Source organism: Mobula hypostoma, chromosome 1 (assembly GCF_963921235.1).
Source record: "Mobula hypostoma chromosome 1, sMobHyp1.1, whole genome shotgun sequence".
In the NCBI taxonomy this organism is placed as follows: domain Eukaryota; kingdom Metazoa; phylum Chordata; class Chondrichthyes; order Myliobatiformes; family Myliobatidae; genus Mobula; species Mobula hypostoma.
This window is the reverse complement of record NC_086097.1, coordinates 93,860,637-93,888,565: the sequence shown is the minus strand read 5'-3', so window position 1 is coordinate 93,888,565 and position 27,929 is coordinate 93,860,637. Positions and strand designations below refer to the sequence as shown.

Here is a 27,929-nt window from a genome sequence, read left to right as displayed (position 1 = left end):
ACTTTTCTCAGGCTTCCAGCTGGGTCCAGGTGTCAATTTTAACCAATGTTTCGATGGCAAGCTCCATGATGTTCATCAGGAATGAGGTCTAAGCATGTCCAGTCTAGTGGTATATATACTCAATGCCCATCGTCTGTCCCTCCTGACTGGTTAGTCTTCCACCAGTCAGGTTTCTGCTGTGAAGATGGTAGAGTTTGTCATCGAAACATCAGTTAAAATCGACATCTGGATCCGACTGGAAGCCTGAGAAGAGTTTATAACCGAATGAGTCTAAAAGGAGTGGAAAGTACTCGAGCACTCCAAACCTTGGCTCCAGCCACAGACCTATCCACATTCTTGACCCTTGTGTTGCAGGACCCCAAACCAGCCCCACTCTCCAGAACATTCTGGTCTGATGGAGCCAAATGTCTTGATCATCAGAACATCCGTACAATTGAACCTTCATCACATGCCCAAGTGCAGGGTAAAAATCTAACTAATGATAATTCTGAGGCCATTATTGCAAGGTAGTCACTAGTAAATGCAATAGGAATTTTTTAAGAATTGTTTTTTCCCCTGAGATGAGAGGCACAGATGTGTATAATGGAAGCTAACTATTAATGAGGGAGAAAGGAAAGCAGTCACTGTGGACAAGACAGCAATAGGTGAAGCAGAATAGAATATAAACATTGGTATGATAAACAACAGGAATTCAGCAGATGCTGGAAATTCAAGCAACACACATAAAAGTTGCTGGTGAACGCAGCAGGCCAGGCAGCATCTCGAGGAAGAGTCACTCTTCCTTCAGTTAGTCCTGACGAAGGGTCTTGGCCTGAAACGTCGACTGCACCTCTTCCTAGAGATACTGCCTGGCCTGCTGCGTTCACCAGCAACTTTTGTGTGTGTTACTGGTATGATAAAATGGGTTGAATGGTCTATTTCTGTGTCATAATCATAGTCATACTTTATTGATCCCGGGGGAAATTGGTTTTCGTTACAGTTGCACCATAAATAATAAATAGCAATAAAACCATAAACAGTTAAATACTAATATGTAAATTATGCCAGGAAATAAGTCCAGGACCAGCCTATTGGCTCAGGGTTTCTGACCCTCCAAGGGAGGAGTTGTAAAGTTTGATGGCCACAGGCAGGAATGACTTCCTATGACGCTCCGTGTTGCATCTTGGTGGAATGAGTCTCTGGCTGAATGTACTCCTGTGCCCAACCAGTACATTATGCAATGGATGGGAGACATTGACCAAGATGGCATGCAACTTGGACAGCATCCTCTTTTCAGACACCACCGTGAGAGAGTCCAGTTCCATCCCCATAACATCACTGGCCTTACGAATGAGTTTGTTGATTCTGTTGGTGTCTGCTACCCTCAGCCTGCTGCCCCAGCACACAACAGCAAACATGATAGCACTGGCCACCACAGAATCATACTGTTACTACCTAACTCCCACTCCCATTCCAGCACTGTGTTAGTTACTGTACTTAAACCAATTACTCCAGCTCCCCAGAACGTCTCTCAGCAATCCTGTCAAGTCTACCCTGATTAATAACTACACTTAACTGATGTGAGTTACCTCCCTCACACTGTCAATTGTGTCCAGTACACTGTGTTACTGATTCATGAAGATTATCAAGCTCCCTCAGTTGGCCAGTAACCTTCCCCGAGAACTACACATTACTGATTACTTCTTTAATTGAACTTCCTCACATTGTCACCCAGTATTCCTCATCCCCGCGCCGCCCCCCCCAGCTCCAAGCTACAGATTGTACCTCTAATACTAACTCATCACCAGTCAGCTCCCTCCTGCCCCAAACACAGGCATATGACCCTAGCCCCATCTGTCAGGAGACATCATAGACTGCAGGTGCTGGGACCCCGAGTCAAAAGCAAGCTGCTAGAGCAGGGGGTCCCACCCCTCGGTCCATGGCATAAAAGAGGTTGGGAACCTCTGTGCTCGAGGGACTCAGCCAGTCAGGCTGTGTCTATCCATTTCCTCCCAGATGCTGCCTGACCTGCTCCATTCCTCCATCCCTCAGCAGGCGTGAGCAAGCGTCGTACAGTTTTCTGTCTGCTGGTTTAGATGCATAGGGTAGTGTGCCGCACCTTTGTGAATCAAAGTAACACCACTGCTGACTGAGTCTATATGCCATCAACACAGGTCAGGAAACAACACGCACCCATCTCCACTGAGGCAAGAACATATCAGGTTCCAAGAAAGTGAGTCTCTGCAGGAACCAGAGTCTCAATTCTGATCTTCCCTGAAACCTGTGTTCACCCTCAGTAGAAGAAATATTCATAAGGCTATGCGACCAACCTCATAACTATTGCAAAACTACAATCCACAGACAAAGCCTTCGACATCCCATCGCACCAAGCTGTATCAGGAGGCTACAGCAGATCACACAGATACACACACGGAGGCACTGCACCTGATGTGTGGTTTACCCTGATCTATCGGGATCCACAGTGGGGTCAGTGTGAAGAAGGGAATACCCTTCAGCCCCTAAACCCAATTCTGCCATGAGGTTGACCTTTGAACTAATTGCACCTGCCTGACTTTGTTAGGAATGTCTTTAACATTTTGGTTTAACAAAATACATCATTTCTGGATTTAAAATTAGCAAGCAGCTCAACTACAACTCTTGGCTCTGGAACTAAAGAGCACTGTATCTGAATAATTTATCACACACACTTACTATCCATCTCAGGCTTCTGCAGACATTACGTCCCGAACCCATCAGCAGTCTGTCAGTTCCCTGTCATTGGACAACCGGTTGGGGAATGGCCTGGAGGGACAATTGAAATGCTCGGAGAACATAAGAACCTGCAGTGTAGTGGACTCAGTCTAAAACATCACAGGCATATCCCTCCCCACCACTGGTAGTATCTACAGGAGGCACTGTATCAAGAAGGCAACATCCATCATTGAAGATCCCCACCATCCAGGCCACGCCATGCCATCTTCTCAAGCTATCATCCGGCAGGAGGTATAGGACACAAGTCCCACACCAGTAGGTTCAAGGACAACTACTTTCCTTCAGTAACGTGGTTCTTGAGTAAACTGGCAAAACTCTGATCACAATAGTTTACCAATGTCCACTTCGATCACTTTGCACTAAAATGGACATTTTTTGGATATAATTCTGTTCTTTCTCGTAAAAAGTTGTATATAATCTATGTTTATGTTTTTCTTGTGAACACTGCTTAGCTGAAGTGATGCTGTGCTGCTGCAAGTTTTCCATTGCACACGTGCACAAATGTAATTGTGCAGACGACAATAAAGTTGACTCTAATTTTAGCGTGTCCCTCTCATCTCTACTCTGACCCCTCTGTGCTGTGCCTCTAGGTCTCTTCCAACAAAGGTCAATATGAACTGAAGGAATGGCATCTCATTCTCCATCTAGATCCACTACAGCTTCCCAGTGCTCCAGCAATTTGGATAATGAACATTTGGGCATTTTTAGTCTCTGATTTGCAATGTTCACTTCAATTTTCCCCTTCAATTGCCTCTATCACCAATCCTGCCTCTCAGTCTTGCAAGTACTTTAACCTTATAAATTTAATTCCATTATTTTATATGGTTGACTTAGAGGGAAGGATCTTGAAGTTTCCTTTTAGTCCTTTCTTTCTTTTCCCCCCATTCTCTACACTTAACAATGCTGATGCAAGACCATCTATCCAACACATTAAATCTGGATCTCTTGCCTGATCTGAAATATTTATGAAATACTCTGTGTTATCTTGGATTTCCAGCACACTGCTGTCTCTCCTCCCTCATCCTGCACCCACCTCATACACTAGCTCTGGTTACTTACATGAGGTCACTGCAGCTGATTCCCCCAGCCAGAAATTTACTGCATCAGGGCTCTTTCCTTAAAGAAAACAGAAAATGCAGATGAATCCTACAATAAAATGAACAAAACCTCGCAGTCATCACCCTACTGGCCAGACGGTATGTTGGGCAATGAGATTTTCAGCCCAGTGGGTAAGGTTCATGGAAGAGCAAAGGACCCATTTTAATAGGATCCTTTGCATAGATGTTCTGGACAGTGGCCTGAGGGCAACCGGCTAACTAGGTAAGTAAAACTAACCAGAACCACCGAATGGGCAGTCAGAGTCAGCTGGTGTGTGGGAATCTCTAAAGGGAGAACCCTCTAATTTTGAGGGGTCTGGAGGAACTGATGTGAGTTGCTGGTGCTGCAGGACTTGAACATCTCTATAATCCAGTCCAGCGGTTGATAAAGAGAAAAGAGCCTCCAAGAAGCAAGCTACCTCCGGGTTTTCCAAAGTTATTCGCAGTCTCCAGCTTTTAAGTTTGCCTGGAGCATACTCTGAGCCTTATCCAGGAAAAAGTTACCTGTCTGACCACAGTAAATCTACCTTATATCAGCAATCTCTTCTAGTAGTGACCATCTTTGTGACAGGTCATAACTTCTGTGTGTGGTGGTTGGATGGAGGGGGAGAAGGGAAATTGAGTACGACTTTTCTGTAATGATGCCTATGTATTGTCATTGATTCCGTGACCAACAAGAGTGCAATGTCATACCCAGTGCCTCAGTCATCCACGGGATGTGTGATTCTACATCCTTCAGGAGCTCAGGGAATTCCTCGGTCAGATTTGAGCACTGCTTCTGTATGTAGAACACTCCATCAGCTGCCTGCTTCCTCTCAACAATGTCCAGGAATTCTCTGAACAGCATCTGCCGTTCCTCAGGCATGACGAATCGGTCCTGGTACACGGCATCAGCGTAACCATTGGGAGTCACTGCCACACTCACTCTCTGCTCTCCAGCCCTTTCTCTGCAAGTTAAACAATTCAGTGTTAGCCCTGACACAGCGTAAAGCCTCCCAAAGCATTTCATAGTCATAGACATCCTGGGGGAAATTGATTTTCGTTACAGTTGCACCATAAATAATTAAATAGTAATATGTAAATTATGCCAGGAAATAAGTCCAGGACCAGCCTATTGGCTCAGGGTGTCTGACCCTCCGAGGGAAGAGTTGTAAAGTTTGATGGCCACAGACAGGAATGACTTCCTATGACGCTCTGTGTTGCATCTCGGTGGAATGAGTCTCTGGCTGAATGTACTCCTGAGCCCAACCAGTACATTATGTAGTGGATGGGAGAGATTGTCCAAGATGGCATGCAACTTAGACAGCATCCTCTTTTCAGACACCACCGTCAGAGAGTCCAGTTCCATCCCCACAATATCACTGGCCTTACAAATGAGATTGTTGATTCTGTTGGTGTCTGCTACCCTCAGCCTGCTGCCCCAGAACACAACAGCAAACATGATAGCACTGGCCACCACAGACTCGTAGAACATCCTTAGCATCGCCCAGCAGATGTTAAAGGACCTCAGCCTCCTCAGGAAATAGAGACGGCTCTGACCCTTCTTGTAGACAGCCTCAGTGTTCTTTGACCAGTCCAGTTTATTGTCAATTCATATCTGCAGGTATTTGTAATCCTCCACCATGTCCACACTGACCCCCTGGATGGAAACACTGGAGTGTAACCTGCCAAAGTTTCTTACTGAGCTTAGTCAAAGTGGTGTGGTTTGAAAGAGCACTGTGAGAAAGAGGTAGAAGGGCAATATAGGAAATTCCTGGGTTAGAGCTTAGGAATGGCCACCTACCGGGCAACAAGGAAGATCAGGGGCCACTAGAGCTTCAGATTGCAGAAGCAGAGATTTCTGAATGCTGTGGGACTGGAGGAGATAATGGAAGTAAACTGGCAGCAAGGTCACAGAGGAATTGTAAAACAAAGGAAGAGGAACTTAAAGGGAGATAATTTTAAACTCTTAAATCAGAGAGAAAAGAAAATAACAAAAAACTAATTTAAAGGAACTTAAACAGAGCTATTTTCCTTGGCTAAAGTCGGAGAGGATCTTCAATCCTATCCTCAGTTGCCCCACAACACATCTGGAGGAAGAAAAATGTGACTGTGTAACAATGGTCCATTATTGGATAGTAAACGCTGAAAAAGCTAATTAAGTTTAGATATAGATTTGAATAAACACTGGGTAACGATAGTGGGTAAAGGAGCTGCGTGATCCTCTGGCTCTAAAGAGTGTAGGTATCGTACCTGAGGTAGGAGAATGTCCATTTGGAGACGGCTGGCCAGTGACTGATGCCATTTTGCACGATGAAGGGTTTGTTGGGACACAGCCAACTTCGCCAGAATTCCAATGGGGTAGGAGGCTGCTCCAAGTAAGGTATCGAATTGTTCAAGTACAGTTCTGGGAACAAAGCAGAAACACTGCATTCACAAAGTCAAGAACCGATAGGCAAGTGACAATGTTAAGCAAAGCTCACGGAAAAAGAGAAGTTCTATCACTTTGGAGCTGACCCTACAGAATCACACTGAAGTGTTTGAGTCGAAGTAGTGAAGTTGGGGAGCTTCTAAAAGTTATTCACGCTGTAGGGAGAAACTCTGTGACTACTAGGTACCTTCTGCCTTGCTCTTCTAAAGACACTGTCAGATACCCAGAGGAAAACAGTGCAGCCATTGCACAGAACCACCTATTACAGATTTATAACAATCCCAGAAACCTCTGTAACTTCCTTCTATTCATATGCTTCAAGCCTGCCCTTAATTTCATCTGTATCATGTTGCAGGTTTCATAGTCCCACCACTTTATCAAATAATCTTCTATTACATAGAATAAAAATAACATATGCGCACGCATTCACCTTTCCATACCAAGGCTGCTTCTTAGAAGCCTGTCAGAGTCGGCTTCAGGACAAGACCAGGTACAATATTCAGTGTTCTATTATGCAGCACACTTGATGTTAAAGTCCTCAATAAAGCAAAAGCCTTACAATGCTCCCTCACCAACAGCCAGTAGTTGCCACGTCCAGTCGGAATACCAGAACAGCAGAATTGATCATCTCACCCCTCACCCGCCTCCACACTGGACAGCCCAGCTGTAGTGTTGACGCCTCAGTAATTCCCAATTCCCAACAAAATGCAGGTTTTGGTTCTTGCATTAAAGTTCAAAGTAAATTTGTCTCTACACATGAGCTGTGCTCATACATGTAGGCCCGTCAGCTGACACATTTTCACACAAGCCTCCCTTTCAACTCCTTTTCCCTGTTCTATTATTGAATAGGATTAAGGCTGATCTTCTAACACAATGCCCTTTCCCCACCCTACACCCTTATCCCCCCCCATTGTTCAAATATTCTGCAAGTTATAGATTGAATGTGAAGTAATTAACAGGTCTCCACAGCCCTTTGCCATAGAGAACCGCAGAGGCTCTTCACCCGTCTCACGCCCCCCCCCCAGACATTTGTACTCGCCCCAGTAAGGAAAAAATGCACAGGAAACTTACGAGGAAGTAGTTATTTGAAGTTGTTGAATTGGTTAATGAGTCTAGAAGGCTGCAATCTGCCCAGGTGGGAAACTATGTTGCCCCTTGTTGGTCTTTTTTTGTAACAGTGGCATGAGGGAGGCCACAGGTAGGTAGGAGTGGGAGTGGGAACTAAGACGGCAGCATAGAATCGAACATACTGTGTGGAGATGTTCCGCAAAATGGTTTCTCAGATGTAAAGATAACATTGTGCTCAGTGGACGTGGGTAATGAAAGGGCACCGTTTGGTCCCTAGATGGTGGGAATGAATGAGCTGAATGGATGGGTGTTGGATCTCCGGCAGCTGCATGAAACGGCGATTAGTCGGAGGAGACGGAAGGGCAGAACAATGAGTGGGAAGGGAATGGGCCCCTCGAAATGCTGAAAACGGGGGCGAGGAGGGTACCCTCTGGTGTCGCAGAATAATCTGTCCAATGTGGATGCTGGCTGGCTGGAAGGTGGGTGCAGGGGAACACTATGTTTACTTTTTCTGTTGGAAGAGGAGTGTGAGCAGGGGGTAGGATGTGAAATGCAACTGGAGACTCCGTCAACCATGGTACCGCCGAAGGAAGTGTTGTATCAGAGAAGGAGCGGGTAGAACAGAATGGTTACCCTTCAGGTTAAAAGATGCAGACAGGGTCTGAGCACTTTATACCAGAGTTAGCAGTCAGTGTTGGTTCGGGTGTCCCCACGGCCGGTACTTACTGGCCTCCCACAACACCCTGCCTGGATCGAGTTAAGCAAATCCCTGGTCTCCGGATCCCGAGCCGGTCAGCCGGCTGGGTGCAAGGACAGCCCTGAGTAGGCCGGGCTCCCTCAGCCGGCTGGGTGTAAGGACAGCCCGGAGTAGGCCGGGCTCCCTCAGCCGGCTGGGTGTAAGGACAGCCCGGAGTAGGCCGGGCTCACTCAGCCGGCTGGGTGCAAGGACAGCCCGGAGTAGGCCGGGCTCAGCCGGCTGGGTGTAAAGACAGTGCGGTGTAGGCCGGGTCCGGTCGGTGGCGGCTGTAAGGACACCCCGGTGCTACCTAGGGCCTCAGCGCCGGGAAACAGCGGCTCCAATCCCGCCCCAAGCACAGCCTTACCATGCGCCTCCTCCGCAACCCGCCGCGCTGCCTCTCTCACCGCCTGCATCGCTGCGCCACCTGGCGGCCGGGTGGCGCAGCACCGCTACGTCTCGCACCGCCCGCATCGCTGCGCCACCTGGCGGCCGGGAAGATACACGGTTCTTTAGGACAGTGGTCCCCAACCGCCGGGCCGCAAAGCATGTTCTACCGGTCCGCGAGGAAACGATATGATTTGGCGATATGAAACGATATGAGTCAGCCACACCTTTCCTCATTCCCTGTCACTGACTTTTGAACTTGAACGACACCCCCCCCCCATTACCCCCGTCAGCCGGTCCGCAAGAATATTGTCAATATTAAACCGGTCCGTGGTGCAAAAAAGATTGAAGACCCCTGCTTTAGGAGATCTGTTTTGCTGGTCTGTTTCATGGTCGAGGCACAGTCCACACGCTTCCCTCCCAGTTGGACATATTCTCGATGTGGATGTAAATATTATCGCTGGATCCAAACTCTGGCTCCGTGCTCAACAGCTCACCATCACCCTATTAAGGACGCACACAAAATGCCGAAGGAACTCAACAGACCAGGCAGTGTCCATGAAAAAAAGTACAGTCGATGTTTCAGTCAGAAACCCTTTGGCAGGACTGGAGAAAAAAAGTTGAGTTAAGAGTTAGAAGTTGGGGGAGGGGAGGGAGAAACATAAGGTAAAACCAGGAGGGGGGGTGGAGGAAGTAAAGAGCTGGGAAGTTGATTTTGTGAAAGAGATAAAGGGCTGGAGAAGGGTGAATCTGCTCGGAGAGGACAGAAGACCATGGAAGAAAGAAAAAGGGGGAGGAACAGTAGAAGGAGGTGAAGGACAGGCAAGGAGATAAGATGAGAGAGGAAAAAGGAGGTTGGGAATGGGGAATGGAGAAGGTGGGGGATTGGTGTTACCGGAAGTTTGAGAAATCAGTGCATGTCATCAGGTTGGAGGCTACCCAGATGGATTACAAGGTGTTGTTCCTCCAACCTGAGTGTGGCCTCATCACAGCAGTAGAGGAGGCCATGGATAGACTTATCGGAATGGGATTGGGACCAGGAAGCGGAATTAAAATGGGTGGCAACTGGGTGATCCTGCTTTTTCAGGCAGATGGAGGTAGGTGCTTGACGAAGCGGTCTTCCAATTTGCATTGGCTCTCAACGATATACAGGACGCCACACCGGAAGCACTGGATACAGTAGATAACCCTAACAGACTCATAAGTGAAGTGTCGCCTCACCTGGAAGGACTGTTTGGGTCCCTGAATGGTAGTGAGGGAAGAGGTGTAGGGGCAGGTGTAGCACTCATTCTGATTGCAAGGATAACTGCCAGGAGGGGGACCAGTGGGAGGGACAAATGGACAAGGGAGTCGCATAGGGAGCGATCCCTGCAGAAAGCAGAATGTGGGGGGGGGGAGGGAAAGATGTGATTGGTGGTGGGATCCCATTGGAGATGGCAATTTGGATTGGGCTTTGCGAAATGAATAAATTATTTTTGGAGCAACACAAACTCTTAACCCTCACTTGACATGTTCTCTTGAGACCATCTTGGGATTCCGAGCTCAAAGTGCTTTAGCTTTTTTGGTCTCTGTCCCATAACATCCACCCCTTCTGCAACTTTAAACATACTTATCTCCCAACTTTTTTGCAGTTCTGCTGAGTGTATTCAACTCAAAGTCAACTGTTACTGTCTGCATAGGTGCTGCCTAACCTGCTGCATTTCTCCAGCATCTCTCTATGCTGGAAATAGGTTTTCTTTTACTCTCTCGTTCATTTCCATTTTATTTATTGCAAAATCATTTTTTTTAATATGTACCAATTAGTACCAATGACATAGGTAGGAAAAGGGAGGAGGTCCTGAAAACAGACTACAGGGAGTTAGGAAGGAAGTTGAGAAGCAGGACCACAAAGGTAGTAATCTCGGGATTACTGCCTGTGCCACACGACAGCGAGAATAGGAATAGAATGAGGTGGAGGATAAATGAGTGGCTGAGGGATTAGAGCAGGGGGAGGGATTCAGATTTCTGGATCATTGGGACCTCTTTTGGGGCAGGTGTGACCTGCACTGTGAGGGGATCCAGGAGTACCCCTATTAACTGTTTGGAGAGAGACATTTATCATTGATGATTTGTTTGGAAAGGAGAGAGAGACAGAGGTATTTACCACCGATATGTTGCTTTTGTGTGTGGGGTGTCAGGGAGGGGTAGCACCTCTGGTGGGGGAACATGTCGCGTCCTTTTCAGGGCGGTTAGTCCACCTTTGGTCCCCACCTGGCACTCAGCTCTCACCTGTGGCTCCCCATAGCTGTTTGCATGCGACAGCGGCCACACCCCGGGCAACGGCTTCGACAAGCCGGCCAAATCAGGTGAGGGTAGCCGACGGGTCTCAAACCCTCAGTGTGATAGGGAGTTGTCTATCCCAGCATGTGAAGACAGACTCCGGCGGATTCAGCGGACGAGACCAATGGAAGGTCCAATGGTCAAGAAGGCGGTCTCTGCAAGCGTTGTGGAACGTGCAGAGCAGGACAAGACAGAAGACGTCCTGGTCATCCACTGCGCCTAGTCCCATCTCCAGCCATCTAGACTCTTGTCTTGCCACTGGATCCAGATGGGAATTGGGAAGAGAGAGTGAGGCTGATGCTGCGCAACTCTCCCTCACTTAAATCCACATCACGCGCTAGTCTCGACACCATCATAATGGTGTCGAGGTCCTCATCGACGTCAATGATGGACGAACAACTGCTTTTGAAAAGAGAGAGAGAGAGACGAAGGTTAACGATTAAACTGTCACTTTAAGGCATTGGAGGTAACTTTGGATTTTTACTGAGTTTGGAGTTAGAGACAGCACCAAGCAGCTCGAAGGTTGCTATGGTGACCGAAGGCGGTGGACACTGGATGTTATGATTTTCAGCTGGTTGTTGATGTTACTTCCAAGGACTTGTTGCCTGCTTGTGCACTCCTTTACAGACAAAGGAGGGAGGGACTTTGAATGACAGGTGATGCTCAGCCTGGTGAAATAAATGGGAGGTCAGATGATACAGACCTCAGGACACATGATCTGGACACTGAATGAGCATTGCTGGGCCCGCAGAGAAAGTGGGTTTTTGGAGGATCGATCAGGCGGATTGATCCAAATTGCTATTCCAGTTTGAGGAGAAGGGGTTGACTGGTGGGAAGTTGTCTATGTGTCCACCCTCGCCTAGGTGATAGCTCCACCACAGAAGACCGGTCCCCCTGGTTAAAGTCACAGTCAGTGACTTGTAAAGGATTTCGGAGGACAACGAGAAGATCGACGGCAACAGCTCACCTGAAGACTCAACTCACTCTCTCTCTCTCCATCACTACTCAACTAAATACCACGAACTGAACTGAACTTTACTCAACATCGTAAGACTGTATCTTTTTACCCCTAGACTTAAAGAAGCTTGGTTTTTCATACATATATATTCCACACTTACTTTTATATATAATCATGCTAACCTGTTTGATTTATCTACATTTATATTACTGTATTGCGTAGTCACTAATAAATATTAGTAGTTTATAGCAATACGAGACTCCAAAGTGTTTTCCATCTCTGCTGGTTCTTTATCCCCGTCACGGGGTCCGTGACATGCACAAAAAGGACAGGTTGCACCTGAATCCCAGGGGACCAAAATCCTGGCGGGGAGGTTTGCTAAGGCTACTGGGGAGAGTAAACTAGAATTGTTGGGGGGTGAGAACTGAACTGAAGAGACTGGGAAGAGGAGGTTTGCTCACAAATAGAGAAAGCTTGTAGACAGTGTGAGAGGGAGGATAGGCAGGTGATACAGAAGGGGCGTGTTCAGACCGACGGTTTGAGATTTGTCTATCTTAACGCAAGGAGTGTTGTGAACAAAGCAGATGAGCTTAGAGTGTGGATCAGTACTTGGAGCTATGATGTAGTGGCCATTGCAGAGACTTGGGTGGCTCAGGGATGGGAATTGTTACTTCAACTGCCCGGTTTCAGATGTTTCAGAAGGGACAGGGAGGGAGGCAAAAGAGGTGGGGGTGTGGCACTGCTGGTCAGAGATAGTGTCATGGCTGCAGAAAAGGTGGATGCCTTGGAGGGATTGTCTACGGAGTCTCTGTGGGTGGAAGTTAGGAACAGGAAGGGGTCAATAACTCTACTAGGTGTTTTTTTATAGACCATCCAATAGTAACAGGGACATCAAGGAGCAGATTGGGAGACAGATTCTGGAAAGGAGTAATAATAAGAGTTGTCGTAATGGGAGATTTTAATTTCCCAAATATCGATTGGCATCTCCCTAGAGCAAGGGGTTTAGATGGAGTGAAGTTTTTAGGTGTGTTCAGGAAGGTTTCCTGACACAATATGTAGATAAGCCTACTAGAGGAGAGGCTGTTCTTGATTTGGTATTGGGAAATTAACCTGATCAGGTGTCAGTTCTCTCAGTGGGAGAGCATTTTGGAGATAGTGATCACAATTCTATCTCCTTTGCCACAGTATTGGAGAGAGATAGGAACAGACAAGTTAGAAAAGCATTTAATTGGAGTAAGGGGAATTATGAGGCTATCAGGCAAGAAATTGGAGGCTTAAATTGGAAACAGATGTTCTCAGGGAAAGGTACAGAAGAAATGTGGCAAATATTCAGGAGATATTTGTGTGGAGTTCTGCATAGGTTTGTTCCAATGAGACAGGGAAGTTATGGTAGGGTACAGGAACCGTGGTGTACAAAGGCTGTAATAAATCAAGTCAAGAAGAAAAGAAAAGCTTACAAAAGGTTCAGAGAGCTAGATAATGTTAGAGATCTAGAAGATTATAAGGCTAATAGTAAGGAGCTTAAGAAGGAAATTTTAGAGCCAGAAGGGACCATGAGAAGGCCTTGGTGGGCAGAATTAAGGAAAATCCCAAGGCCTTCTACAAGTATGTGAAGAGCAAGAGGATAAGACATGAAAGAATAAGACCTATCAAATGTGACAGTGGGAAAGTGTGTATGGAACTGGAGGAAATAGCAGAGGTACTTAATGAATACTTTACTTCAGTATTCACTATGGAAAGGGGTCTTGGTGATTGCAGTGATGACTTTCAGCAGACTGAAAAGCTTGAGCATGTAGATATTAAAAAAGAGGATGTGCTGGAGCTTTTGGAAAGCATCAATTTGGATAAGTCGCCAGGACTGGATGAGATGTACCCCAGGCTATTGTGGGAGGCGAGGGAGGAGATTGCTGAGCCTCTGGTGATGATCTTTGCATCATCAATGAGGACGGGAGAGGTTCCAGAGGATTGGAGGTTTGCCGATGTTGTTCCTTTATTCAAGAAAGGGAGTAGAGATAGCCCAGGAAATTATAGACCAGTGATTCTTACCTCAGTGGTTGGTAAGTTGATGGAGAAGATCCTGAGGGGCAGGATTTATGAACATTTGGAGAGGTATAATATGATTAGGAATAGTCAGCATGGTTTTATCAAGGACAGGTCATGCCTCACGAGCCTGATTGAATTTTTTGAGGGGATGTGACTCAACACATTGATGAAGGATGAGCAGTAGATATAGTGTATATGAATTTCAGCAAGGCATTTGATAAGGTACCCCATGCAAGGCTTATTGAGAAAGCAAGGAGGCATGGGATCCAAGGAGACATTGCTTTGCGGATCCAGAACTGACTTGCCCACAGAAGGCAAAGAGTGGTTGTAGACGAGTCATATTCTGCATGGAGGTTGGTCACAAGTGGAGTGCCTCAGGGATCTGTTCTGGGACCCTTACTCTTCGTGATTTTTATAACTGACCTGGATGAGAAAGTGGAGGGATGGGTTAGTAAGTTTGCTGATGACACAAAGGTTGGAGGTGTTGTGGATAGTGTAGAGGCTGTCAGAGGTTACAGCAGGACATTGATAGGATGCAAAACTGGGTTAAGAAGTGGCAGATGGAGTTCAACCCAGGTAAGTGTGAGGTGGTTCATTTTGGTAGGTCAAATATGATGGCCGAATATAGTATTAATGGTAAGTCTCTTGGCAGTGTGGAGAATTAGAGGGATCTTGGGGTCCGAATCCATAGGACACTTAAAGCAGCTGTGCAGATTGACTGGTTAAGAAGGCGTACGGTGTATTGGCCCTCATCAATCGTGGAATTGACTTTAGGAGCCAAGAGGTAATGTTGCAGCTTTATAGGACCCTGGTCAGACCCCACTTGGAGTACTGTGCTCAGTTCTGGTCGCCTCACTACAGGAAGGATGTGGAAGTCACAGAAAGGGTGCAGAGGAGATTTACAAGGATGTTGCCTGGATTAGGGAGCATGCCTTATGAGAATGGGTTGAGTGAACTCGGCCTTTTCTCCTGGAGCGACGGAGGATGAAAGGTGACCTGATAGAGGTGTATAAGATGATGAGAGGCATTGATCGTGTGGATAATCAGAGGCTTTTTCCCAGGGCTGAAGTGGTTGCCACAGAGGACATGGGTTTAAGGTGCTGGGGAGTAGGTACAGAGGAGCTGTCAGGGGTAAGTTTTTTACGCAGAGAGTGGTGAGTGCGTGGAATGGGCTGCTGGCAACGGTGGTGGAGGCGGATACGATAGGGCCTTTTAAGAGACTTTTGGATAGGTACATGGAGCTTAGAAAAATAGAGGGCTATGGGTAACCCTGGTAATTTCATGTTTGGCACAACTCTGTGGGTCGAAGGGCCTGTATTGTGCTGTAGGTTTTCTAAGTTTCTATGTTAAATGGTGCTTTTCCCACTGTTTCCGACAGCGGCTATATTTCATTAGGAGTTTGAGGAGATTTGGTATGTCACCACAGACACTTGCAAATTTCTACAGATGTACTGTGGAGAGCATTCTGACTGGTTGCATCACCGTCTGGCATGGAGGGGGAGGTGTTAGGGTACAGAATCGATATAAGCTGCAGAGAGTTGTAAACTTAGTCAGCTCCATCATGGCCACGAGCTTCCGTCATGTCCAGGACACCTTCGAGGGACACAGTGTCTATAAGGACCCCCGGCACCAGGACATGCCTAGTTCTCACTTACCATCAGGAAGGAGGTTCAGAAGCCTGAAGGTACACACTCAGTGATTCAGGAAAAGCTTCTTCCCCTCTGCCATCTGATTTCTGAACGGCCATTGAACCCATGAACTCTACCTGAATTGAATTGACTTTCTTACATCCTTCACATACATGAGGAGTAAAAACCTTAGGTTATGTCTCCGTCTACCTCACTACCTTTTTGCACTGCCTGTTTAACTATTTCATGTATATACTTACTGTAAATCATAGTTGTTGTTATGTATTGCAATGTACAGCTGCCACAAAACAACACATTTCATGACATGTGCCAGTGATATTAAACCTGCTCTGTTCTCACAGATTGCCGAGATCTTATGAGAAAGGAGAAACCATTCCCTTTAACTTTATTATTTCTGTCACTATTTATGCAGAGTCAGCAGAGGAACTGCCTCACCATTCCAATGTCATGGGTTCAATCCCAGCCTCCTGTGCTGTCGGTGTGGTGCTTGCACGTACTCCTTGTGAACACATCGGTTTCCCCCAGGTGCTCCGATTTCCTCCCACTTTCCAAAGACAAGTAGCTCGTGCGCAGGTGAGGGGTAAAATCCGGCACAGGGGATGGGGAGAGGAACTTGATTGGCATATGGAGAGAATAAAATGGGCTAAACTATGATTCGTGTTTTTAAGAAATTCAGTGCTGTCTTTTCATGAAGCAGATGTGTGAGCTGGGTGCTGTTAGTCAGCCTGATGTAAAATTACATGATCCGCTGGCCAGTGGTGACTGGCATCTGTATCAGACTCCGAGGCGAGTGGTCCCTGGTTCGAATCCTGTCGGCTCCCTGCACGCTTTTGAGCGTTGAGCTAGTAACTCTGCCTCGTTTAAAAAGAAACACAGACAAATGCTAAAGAAAGGGCAGAGCTGTTGCCCGGAGAAGAGCAACAAGAATATTACCTGAATCAAGGCAAGCTGGCATGAGAATAAAACATACAAACTTTCGAATGTTTAGAGACTTTCACAGAGACAGATATACAGTATATGCAAGTTCGGCAACACCAAGATGCTTTAATTTAACCGCAATGTATTTTTTAGTGAGTGAAAAGTGCTTTTAACAAAACTCATGCCTTTCTGCACCAAGTTTTAGGGCATCTGCTGTGCTGAACTATAGTCACTGTGGTAGTGGGGCCAACAGTACACAGACTCAGACGATAAGGGAGAGACCGTTTCAGCTGAGGAATTAACGTTGATTTAATAATCAAATAGAAATTTCACTAGTTCATGAATTGCTGTGTTCACTTCAACAAGAATTCTTCCAAATCTTTTCTCCCAAATTTTGGGATTTTATTGCAAATATTTAATTCATGAACAACAAGCTGTACAAGTTGGAAACAAAAACCAGATTAAAAAAACACTCACTTACAGTGCAAGGAACACAGAGATAAAACACATTCACAACAACCAGCTTAAAAATTAGTTTGGTAACCCACTGTAGAAATGAAACATTGCTTTCATTATAAAATACATTGGTACAAATTAATCTTAAAGAACAATGATTCAAAGATATTAGAGTTGAAAAAGACTCTCAGCATGCACCATCTGTACTCTCAACATGTGTATATCAAATGCACCATGCAAAAACTCTTCATGCACACAAAAGTTGTTCCCTGGTCCTTCACCTTGCAGATATAAGAGATATTCAGTCTCTTCGGAGGTCTCTTTAGTTCTTCACATTTCAACCACGGAAAAAAAATTTGGGATTACAGTACCCACACTACTCCATTGTTACATTGTAAGCCCGGAGCTTCTCTGATTGAGTGACTACAACAATTAAAAAATTATAAATAAGACCCCATGTAGCAGACCTGTTACAGATTTATCAGGAGCAAATCCCAGGCAGCAGATACCGCTGGGAGAAGGCACCCCAATCATTGGCACATTCAGGAAAAGTCAGCCGTCACCATGGAAAGGAGAATACAAAGCCCGACTGGTAAGCAAGAGAGAGGGTGCCAACTCTACTGGTTTCTGAGGGAGAAGGCACCGATTTTACTGGTAATTAAGAGAGAAGGTCCCAACTCTACTGGTATCTGAGAGAAAGTTCCAATTCTACTGGTATCTGAGAGAAAGTACCAACTCTACTGGTATCTGAGGGAGAAGGTACCAACTCTGCTGGTGATTGTGAGAGAAGGTACCAACTCTGCTGGTATCTGAGAGAAAGTTCCAATTCTACTGGTATCTGAGAGAAAGTACCAACTCTACTGGTATCTGAGGGAGAAGGTACCAACTCTGCTGGTAATTGTGAGAGAAGGTACCAACTCTGCTGGTATCTGAGAGAAAGTACCAATTCTACTGGTACCTGAGGGAGAAAGTACCAACTCAACTGGTACCTGAGGGAGAAAGTACCAACTCTGCTGCTAGTTGTGAGAGAAAGTACCAACTCTACTGGTACCTGAGGGAGAAGGTACCAACTCTACTGGTACCTGAGGGAGAAAATACCAACTCTACTGGTACCTGAGGGAGAAAGTACCAACTCTGCTGGTAATTGTGAGAGAAGGTACCAACTCTGCTGGTATCTGAGAGAAAGTACCAACTCTGCTGGTACCTGAGGGAGAAGGTACCAACTCTACTGGTACCTGAGGGAGAAGGTACCAACTCTACTGGTACCTGAGGAAGAAAGTACCAACTCTACTGGTACCTGAGAGAGAAAGTACCAACTCTGCTGGTAATTGTGAGAGAAGGTACTGACTCTGCTGGTACCAAAGGGTGGATGCCACCATGCTCACATTGAATTTCACAAAACAGATAAAAAATGGTTGCTGGTCCCAAGCTGCTAACTTCCTTGTGGCCATTCTTCACACGTACACCCTGACACCGGTTGGTCCAATTCCCCTGTGACCGAGGGTCACAGCCCTTGCATTAACATGCACCAATCTCCAGCAAGCATTGACCTGTATCTTCCCCAGCCTGGCAAAACAGAGGGAAATGGCATTTTTTGCCTCTTCCACCACTGCCTGGCTGGAATCTGGGTCACACGGATCCTTCCAGATATCCACGGCTCCATATCACACCACGCGATTTCTTTACACACACAGGTAAGGCAGTTTTTAATACTTGAAACACTTCTCCAAAAGCATGCAGCTTCTTTGAACATTTGTACGAAGTCTCTGCGTAATGTGCAGTTTTTTTTTTAAAGTTAATTTTTTTAAAAAGTCTTTACAAAAAGAAAAACAAAGTTTGTCTATTCTCAATTCTGGTCTTTTTAATTGACATTTCTTGTACGGAAGGAAAAAAGCCAGTGACCTCTGCTGAGGGATTCCGACAACCAGGTGCAAGTTCTTTCAATGATGTGCAGAGACCTCACAGTTTAGATCACACACAGCAAAGTACTGGAGATTCGTTTCTTGTAGAAAAAAAACGAAGCTCTCTCTTAATTGATGTAGTAAAGTTTTGCATTATCATCTTCCTGAGGGAGCATAGAGTGCAAGGAGATACTAAAAGGTCAGGAATAGCAAAGAAATAAGGCTCCTGCCCATCAGGAATGTACAGAACACTATGAAAGACTTTGTCCTTAGATAACATTTCCTTTTTGCCAAGGTTTGGGTAAGAAGATTCTTGTCACATTCTCAGACTCCTCTCTGGAGTTTGAATGTTTCCAGCTATCCATTCTTGTGGTTCCTGTCCAGACTTTAGGAGATTACTGTCAACGATCTAAAGTTCTGGTAACTTTCTCTACGCGCATAATGTTCCTGTCCGGGGTTTGAGAGTTCTCGTCCATAATCCAAGGCTGAAGAGCTTTCCTCCACTTCTCACACGCCTGCTCACTCTTGGTCTACACTCCAAGCAAATCCATCCCAAAAGGACCACAGAGGTCAATTCAAAGGCATTAGTTAGCTGTGTCATTTTGCTCCACTGATCAAACACAGGTCACACCACTGCAGTTCCCCGTTCTGCTACAGGATATCACAAATGGCATCTCTATTCTTCAACTGGTACTGAAGCCACACCACTCAGCTCCCCCTTGAATCTGAACACAGCCTGATATCCATTGGGGAAAGGGGAGGAGTGTGAATTCAGGGGGAATGTAGAAGTGGGTGAATTCGGGGGAATGTGGAGGAGGGTGAATTTGGGGGCAATGTGGAGGAGGGCGAATTTTGGGTAATGATTCAGCAGTCAATTCAGGAGCAGTGTTTTGGACCAATAAACTTAAAGGAATATGATTCTTGGGGAATGTGATGGGGCAATAACTTCTGGAAAACATTAGAGGGCTGGGATCTCAAAGGGAGCACAGCTCAGGACGAGTCTGCCCGAGGGGCCTGAATTTCACGGCTTAGTGACTGACAGAGAGCATTTCTCACAGAGCAAAGTGTAGATGGAGATCGTGCTAGCACATCATGCTCATGGTGAAGAAACCCTTCAGCAGTTTGATTCTGATTTCAGCAAGATATAAGCAGACATTGGTGTTTTGGTAAATAAGACATTATTGTTGCAGCAGGGGAAGAGGGAAGGAGTAGGTAAGAGTCGATGGTCTGTCCTACAGGAATGTGAATTAATGTCATGGGTGGTAAGGAATTTGTCCAACACATACTGCGTCATCAGCTTTCTCTCTCCTCAAGGGGAACGTCAGCAAAGTTTTGGTGGCCGCAGCCAGTCTGACTGTTACAGTCTTCCCGTTCATATCCGGGTTCACACAACAGTAATCACTGTTCCAGAGTGATGCTCAGGTGGGGGGGGGGGGGGGAATACCGGGAATGCAAGAGGGGTTGAAAGGGAAGTGCAGAGCAGATGGGAAATGGAAAAAGAGAGGTACCTAACCCTCATCTCAAGACTGAAGGAGACAACGTATCACTTGCATCATTCCGCCTCAGCTTTCCCACATCTGTGACGTGTGTCATTACAGTTCATTCTCTGGGTGACAAAGTAAAACAGGTCTCCCTCATGCCCAAGGATCACCAGACTCCCAGACTTGCCAGTAGGCCAAGGCAGGAGCTCTTTGCATCTCTCTCCAGGCTCTACTGGAGGGTGGGGGTCCAAATGGGGAGAGTGTGGTAAGGGGCACTGCTGAGGAGCCATTAACTCTGCCTTACAGGGTCAGACGCGCAGGAGACTAATTGGCAAATCAATGTAGGAAGAATGGCCGTACTGAGACACCAGACCCATGTTCCTTGGGATCAGGAAGCTGGGAGGGTGATCCAGTAGAAAGACTGTGTTTGTTGATATGGTTGTGGAGGGGTTAGGAGCAAGCCAATGATTGCACTGTGTACTGTAGGCTTCACAGCTCTGCATCTTGCCTCCCTGCTGCTAGTTTCTGGTCTAACCTTCGTTCCACAGCCTGCAGTAAGAGTTCAGAGTACTGTTCCAGCAGAGCCAGCATCTTCTTGTCTTCAAAGCCCTGCCCCCTCACTGGGGGATTACTGGCCTGGTTAGATATGTGGCCTGGCCCTTGGGAAGGTAGCTCGGGGCCTGTGCCTGGCCACAGAAGACAGTCCAATTCCTTCCTCACAGAGGAAAATGTTTCGGAGAGAACGGCATTGACCTGACAGCTCTCAGCGGAGGGGTCTTTATCACTGGTTACCTGCAAAGAATGAGAAAGAAGATAAGGAGCAAGCCATCATCCCTTCCTAAGTGCAACTGTCTCTAAAATCTGTGCTGATCTGATCTTCGCCCCACTTTCCTGCTTGTTTCCCGAAAACCTTGACTCTCATATTTCTCAAAAGCACTGGAGGATTCCATCAGTCAAGGCTCTTAGACAGAGGAAATTTCTCCTCTTGTCCCTCTTCAGAGAGCGATCCTTATTCTGAAATTTTGCTTCCTGATTCTCCATTCTCCCTGGAGAGGGAACAACACCCTCTCGACACCCACCCTGTCGAGACCCCTCAGAACCTTACATCAATAAAGTCACTTCTTTCCAATAAATCCAAGGAGTATAAATACCCAGGTGACTATAGATGGTGATGTACAGATCTAATTCATTCATCTTTTCCGTTTAAGATAACCCCTTCATCTTATGAATCAGCTCAGTGAACTGCAAGTGTAGCCCTTTTAACTGAACCTGTGCTTAGTGCCACAGGTGTGATCGGACTAAGACCCAGTATTATTGAAACAAGGCTTAAACACAAGGGAGCACCTGCAATGGTTTCTCATTCTCTGAGGAGGCTCTGCCAACACCCACACCCCATGGAATTAACACCGCTCTAAGCCATGCACCTGCTCCGAACGCAGTGGAGATAGTTAAGAGCTTGAAGTTCTCGGTATAAACATCAACATTGCCCTGTCCTGGTCCCACCTGTTTGGTGCCACGGCCAAGAAAGCTCACCAACCTCTTTACTTCCTCAGAAGCTGAGAAAATGTCCCAGCTGATTAATTTTTATAGATACGCCATAGAAAGCATCTTATCTGGATGTATCTTGGCTGCCCTGGGAAAGTAGCCAATGTGAACAAAGACCCCTCCCCCTTGGGCAGAAGATACAAAAGCTTGAAAGGCTGTACCACCAGGCTCAAGGAACAGTTTCTATACCACTGCTGTCAGACTCTTGAATGAACATCTGGTATGAACTGCTGGTTTCCCAATCAACACGCCGTGGCGTCTGCAGCTTACTATCAGCTGCCACCTTCTCTGTAACTATAATACCATAAGGCATTGGAAAAGAATTGGGCAATGCGGCCCATTGAGTTTTCATCATGGCTGATCGATTTCCCTCTCAACCCCATTCTCCTGCCTTCTCCCTGTAACCTTTCATGCCCCGACTAATCAAGAACTTACCAACCTTCGCCTCAACTACATCCAACGACCTGGCCTCTACAGCCTCCTGTGGCAATGAATTCCACAGATTCTCCACCCCCACCACCCCCGGCTAAAGAAATTCCTCCCCATCTCCGCTCTAAATGGACGTCCCTCTATTCTGAGGCCGTGACTGTAACACTTTATTTTGCATGCCGTTGCTGCTCTCCTTCTGTAGCACCCTGATGGGCCGAAGGTCAGAATGGTCTGTTTAGTTGGCGTGTAAACGAAAGCTTTTCCCTGTAAGTGGCAATAATAAACCAGCAGCTACCACTCACCGTCCGGTACAGGTTCAGGGCCCTCTGTAGGCAGCTGTGTAGCTCACTCACCAGGAGTTTGCAGCTCTGAACGCTGACTGTTGGACCTGCCAAGAAAATAAAATTCCTATTTGGTACCCACAATACCTTTACACTGGATGAACTAGACATTAATAGCACAGAAGCAAAGCCGTTCAGCCCATGGGGACCATGCCAGATAAAAACAGATTTTGTTAGCCTGTGGCCTCACGGGTGTTATCTCTTCAGTCTTCACCAGGTTTTTTTCTCCTTTGCGGTGAGATAGTCCACCTCGACTCCCCTTTCTAGCAGAAAGTTCCAGTATTTGCTGAGTGAAACCATCTCTCCCAAGGTCCCCTCTACTACTTCCAGCAATGAACAGAAATCCACATCCCCTCTGCAGCAACAACCTACAGATGCCAGGGGTCTGAGATTGGTAACAGAACGTCATTAATCAACAGACCAGCCAGCATCACTGAGGGCAGAAACAGGTTTAATGATTCAGCTCGAAAACCCTTCACAACAGAACCGGAAGGGTGAGGGAAACAGGCAGCTTTTACGTTGAGAGGGGTGCCGGGGAGAACAAAGGAAGTGTCTGTGGTAGGGTGGAGAACGAGGCTGTCCAGTGAACACAGGAAGTGCAGATGCCATCTGGGAGAGGATGGTGAACGATCACTAATAACAGCTGATCAGTTTGGTAGAGGGAGGCCACTGAGAGGTGAGGGGCAGAACAGAAATCAGAAATAGTGGGGAGACCTGGAAATAGCCAGAAGATGAGGGAGCACCTGTGGAGAGAGCTAACCTGAGTTAATGTACTGTAAGAAGTGGATGACCATGTGTCAGGACTGGGCTCCGTTTGGACAGGGCAAGAACATACAAACACATGAGTATAGGAGCAGGAGACAGCCACTTGGTCCCTCCTGACTACTCCCTCCCCCACCGCCATTCATCATCACCGTGGCTGATCTCCTCCAGCTCTTTTCTCCCCGTCTGTACCCGTTCCACCTGTTCTTTGGTTTGCAGACCATGTCTACCAGGGGTGATTGATAAGTTCGTGGCCTGCAGTAGAAGGAGTCAATTTTAGAAAACCTAGCACATTTATTTTTCCTATATTTACACACTTAGTCCAGCGGTCCTGGAGCATACAGATCCCTTCTTTGTAGAAGTCGGCGTCTTGGACCTCCAGAAAGTGGTTCACATCAGGGGTGATTGATAAGTTCGTGGCCTAAGGAGGAGATGAGTTATTAACTTCAAACTTTCTGCTTTTTCATTCAAAGCATTGAGCTGCACATGTATGTAATGACAGCTGTATAACTCATCTCCTTCTACCCCAGGCCACGAACTTATCAAGCAGCCCTGCTGTAGACGCCGACTTCTACAAAGCAGGGATCCGTGACCGCTGGACTAAGTGTGTAAATGTAGGAGGCGACTATGTTGAAAAATAAATGTGCTAGATTTTCTAAAATTGACTCCTTCTACCTTAGGCCACAGACTTATCAATCACCCCGTGTATCATGCATCTTCTTTCTTTGAATATTCCCAGTCTTCTAGCCGGCTTAGCCTTCTGGGCTGAATACGCTGCGCTCAGTGGGAGGGTATCGCAGTGGTGGGTGGGATGGGGGTAAGAGTGACAGGCAGCTGGAAGCTCAGAGTTGCCCTCGCAGAGTGAATGGAAGTGTTCTGCACATTAGTTACCAAATCTGTGTTTAACCAATGTCACTCATTGCTTTAATATTGTGCATCACATGGGAAAGAGACCACATTTATGCGACCTATCCTCAAATCTGAACAACTTCAAGCCCTGGTAGACTGATTCTGCATCCTTTCCAAAGGCAGACAAGTATTTCCCGGGTTGTGGTGGAAGTAGGGGCTGCGACGGATCAGTCTTTGCGAATACCTTGCATGGGGCTCACGAGAGCCAGGTGCATCACAGTAACAGGATCAGCGTCCACAGTGCGGGCCCTTCGTTTAGAAAAGGTGGCTATGGAGAGAATCGAAAACTAGGAGTTGCTGTTTGAAGATAAGGAGGCGTCCATTCAAGGCAGAAAAAAGGTGGACTTTTTTCTCTCGAAGATGGTTCAGAGGTCTTTTAGTCATAGTCATAGTCATACTTTATTGATCCCGGGGGAAATTGGTTTTTGTTACAGTTGCACCACAAATAATTAAATGGTAATAAAACCATAAATAATTAAATAGGAATATGTAAATTATGCCAGGAAATAAGTCCAGGACCAGCCTATTGGCTCAGGGTGTCTGACCCTCCAAGGGAGGAGTTGTAAAGTTTGATGGCCACAGGCAGGAATGACTTCCTATGACGCTCTGTGCTGCATCTCGGTGGAATGAGTCTCTGGCTGAATGTACTCCTGTGCCCAACCAGCACATTATGTAATGGATGGGAGACATTGTCCAAGATGGCATGCAACTTAGACAGCATCCTCTTTTCAGACACCACCGCCAGAGAGTCCAGTCCCATCCCCACAACATCACTGGCCTTACGGATGAGTTTGCTGATTCTGTTGGTGTCTGCTACCCTCAGCCTGCTGCCCCAGCACACAACAGCAAACATGATAGCACTGGCCACCACAGACTTGTAGAACATCCTCAGCATCGTCCGGCAGATGTTAAAGGACCTCAGTCTCCTCAGGAAATAGACTTTGAGTCTATTTCCTGAGTCTTAAACTTTTGAGTCTCCCTCTGGGCAGTGGTGAAGTGAATGTCTGTCTATTTTTAAGGTAGATTCTTGAAGGCAAGGGGAGGAAAGGGTACCGAGGTTTGAAGGAACAGAGCCTACAACCAGAACGGCCACAATCCCATTAACTGGCAGAGCAGGCAGCTGGGGCCGAGTGGCTTATTGCCACTAATCCGTGTGGTGACAGGCATGTAAAACACTTAGTTTGCTGACAGTAAGAAAGCTAAGGTGTGGTGCAGGTCCCGCGCTGTTAAGAGTTAGCAGGGCTGCAGCACCATGCCTCAGGATGGGATTGACCCTCACAGCGAGTCACTGAGCTCCATCCGACCAGTGCTCCCTGCACGAGGCACGGGATCGGAGGGAGTGCCAGAGGAGGGGATGCCCTGGAGCACCTAGCTGACTACAGTAGCCCAACGGTGCGAGGCAGAAGAAGGAGAACGAACAAAGGAGCAGGGGAGAAAATAATCGGTGCTTTCACTTGGAAACGTCATTTGCAAGATAACTAGGATAAAGCAAACGAGGAATGAGGCAGGCGGAAGCATCAGTGAATATCATAGGAACAGGCCCTTCAGCCCATCAAGTCCATGCTAACCATCAAGACTCTATTCACTCTTACCACTTTACACATTCCCATCAACAGCATCTGGATTCCATTGCTCACCCACACCATGGAGCCAATTAACCCACAATCGTTGGGGAGTGAGAGGAAACTGGAGTGAGAAGGGTTCTAGAGCAGCGTGTTCAGCAGTGGACACACGCCACAATCTAGTACATCACGGAAATAAAAGCAAAGGAAACAGAACAAGACTGGAGTGGAGGAGGGAGAAGCTGGGACTCCATTCATACCTGCATCCTTTGGAATGGATTTTTCAGATAACGAAGGGTGGGTTACTGCTGTGGCTATACCTACAGCCTGGCCACTTGCGGCTGGAAATCTGGGTGAAGAGTCCGAGGGTTCTTTCTGCAGTCTGCCAAACCTGGATGCAGGTGGACAATGGGAAGCTGCTGGCTGACGAGATTTAACTCCCTGTGTCTCCTGGGGACTTTGGGCTAAGGCCCATGGAGTTGAGGGAGTAGCCACCTCCTGTCCAGGTGTGGGAGCAGTGTCGCCCTTCTTCTCCTGGATTTCCCTGTGTGTGTCGGGCACATTGCCTGCCAAAGAGCTCCATTTTGTTCCTCCCGGTAAATCTGGCAGTCGGATGCACTCTGATAGACATGAAGCCTTCAACTTGATGGGTGGTGAGAAAGAAGCCAAGGAAGGTTTGTCAGGCAGCGGCTTGGGCAGATCGAGGAACAAGTTGGCCCTTGTGCCAAGGTTTAGCTTAGGCTGAGAGTTATTAGTAGGGGACACTGCTGAACTTGCAGACTGCTGCAACAAAGGCTTGGAGCTTGCAGTCTCTCTCCAGTTCTGTTTTGTCATTTCCTGTTTGTGGGAGATTTCAGTCACTATGTCCGTGTTAATTAAAGGCGAAGACTTGGGCGACAATTCCAGAGGTTGACCGTTGGCACTGCTTTCCACAATCGATGGATCCTCGCCATTCCCAGTGAGGTTCAGGCTGTCTCCCACTGAAACGCTGCGGGACATTTTGGCTATGGAGCTGGTGGTGGGGTTCATGTAGGATTTCTGTTTCATGGTCTTTCCCTGAGCGCTTTCCTTTGCCAGTGGTAATGACGGGACGTCCACTTTGCTGGACCCAGGGGGTGTGGTCCTTCGCTGGCTCGTTCTGGCGTCCTTCTCAGGGGCGGCCACTGAGTGGGGGCACAGCTTTGCAGTTGTGACCGCAGCAGGCGTTGTATTGGTTATGCAAACTAAACAGGACAAAGACAAAAGTAAGAGCTAATCAAAAAGCAGGTTCACGAGGGCTGGGTCACTCAATCAATCTCATCACTGCTGCTCTCTTGAGCTGTGCAGAGGCCTCATCATCGTGATGCTGTAGTATTAGCCAGGCTCTCCCCCACGACAGAGATTGTGCTCAGCCTGGGAACAGTGGGGCCTCAATACCATTAGATTCTTATCAGCACAAAATAGTCATCACACACAATTTCCCTGTGAGGACTGGGATCTCTACAGGGAGAGGTCATCGCTGCAGGACCTAGGACACAGAGAGACACAACACTTCCTGTAGAGACAGGTCTGCATCAGTGTGATTCGCTTCATTTGTTGAGGAGCTCACCTGCTGGCACTTCCTCTTTGTATTTAAACCTACTGTCTGTCATTTGCTCTATCAGCAGTCTTTGGGACATTAGGGTCCATTCCACCACACTTCTGTTGTTGAGATGACTCTTCCCCCAATGCCTTAAACCTGTGTTTAAAGCTGAAATGCAGAGGTGACTGAACTTTAGCATCAATTAGGCTTCAGAACTAACCCGAGAAAATCCGCAGATGCTGGAAATCAAATGCCACACACACAAAATGCTGGAGGAACTCAGCGGGCTAGGTAGCATCTGTGGAAAAGAGTGAACTGTCGACATTTTGGGCTGAGACCCCTCATCGGGGTCTCGGCCCGAAACATCGACTGTACTTTTCTCCATAGATGCTGCCTGGCCTGCTGAGTTCCTCCAGCATTTTGTGTGTGTGGCTTGAGAACTAACCATTGCCAAGACTCCCATGACACTACTTACCATAGAAACCATAGAAACTACAGCACAGAAACAGGCCTTTTGGCCCTTCTTGGCTGTGCCGAACCATTTTCTGCTTAGTCCCACTGACCTGCACACGGACCATATCCCTCCATACACCTCCCATACATGTATCTGTCCAATTTATTCTTAAATGTTAAAAAAGAACCCGCA

At 46.9% G+C, this 27,929-nt stretch overlaps 2 protein-coding genes across 4 annotated transcripts in view; both read right to left on the bottom strand.

The window, feature by feature from the left end:
* The window catches only part of jmjd7 (jumonji domain containing 7), a 29,634-nt gene extending 21,109 nt beyond the window's left edge, over nt 1–8,525 (bottom strand). The window contains exons 1-4 of the mRNA XM_063052873.1: nt 8,430–8,525; nt 6,081–6,234; nt 4,542–4,795; nt 3,811–3,867 (exon numbers count right to left, since the gene is read on the bottom strand). Of these exons, the coding sequence (XP_062908943.1) occupies nt 3,811–3,867; nt 4,542–4,795; nt 6,081–6,234; nt 8,430–8,478 (514 nt within the window). The 5' untranslated portion in view covers nt 8,479–8,525. The remainder of the gene's footprint in view (nt 1–3,810; nt 3,868–4,541; nt 4,796–6,080; nt 6,235–8,429) is intronic.
* An 8,163-nt stretch (nt 8,526–16,688) lies between these two features.
* mapkbp1 (mitogen-activated protein kinase binding protein 1) overlaps nt 16,689–27,929 on the bottom strand; it is a 262,295-nt gene continuing 251,054 nt past the window's right edge. For all 3 annotated transcript variants that reach the window (XM_063052886.1, XM_063052893.1, XM_063052901.1), the window contains 3 exons: nt 25,983–26,945; nt 22,451–22,536; nt 16,689–20,966 (listed from right to left, as the gene is read on the bottom strand). In XM_063052886.1, the coding sequence (XP_062908956.1) occupies nt 20,664–20,966; nt 22,451–22,536; nt 25,983–26,945 (1,352 nt within the window). In that variant the 3' untranslated portion in view covers nt 16,689–20,663. The remainder of the gene's footprint in view (nt 20,967–22,450; nt 22,537–25,982; nt 26,946–27,929) is intronic.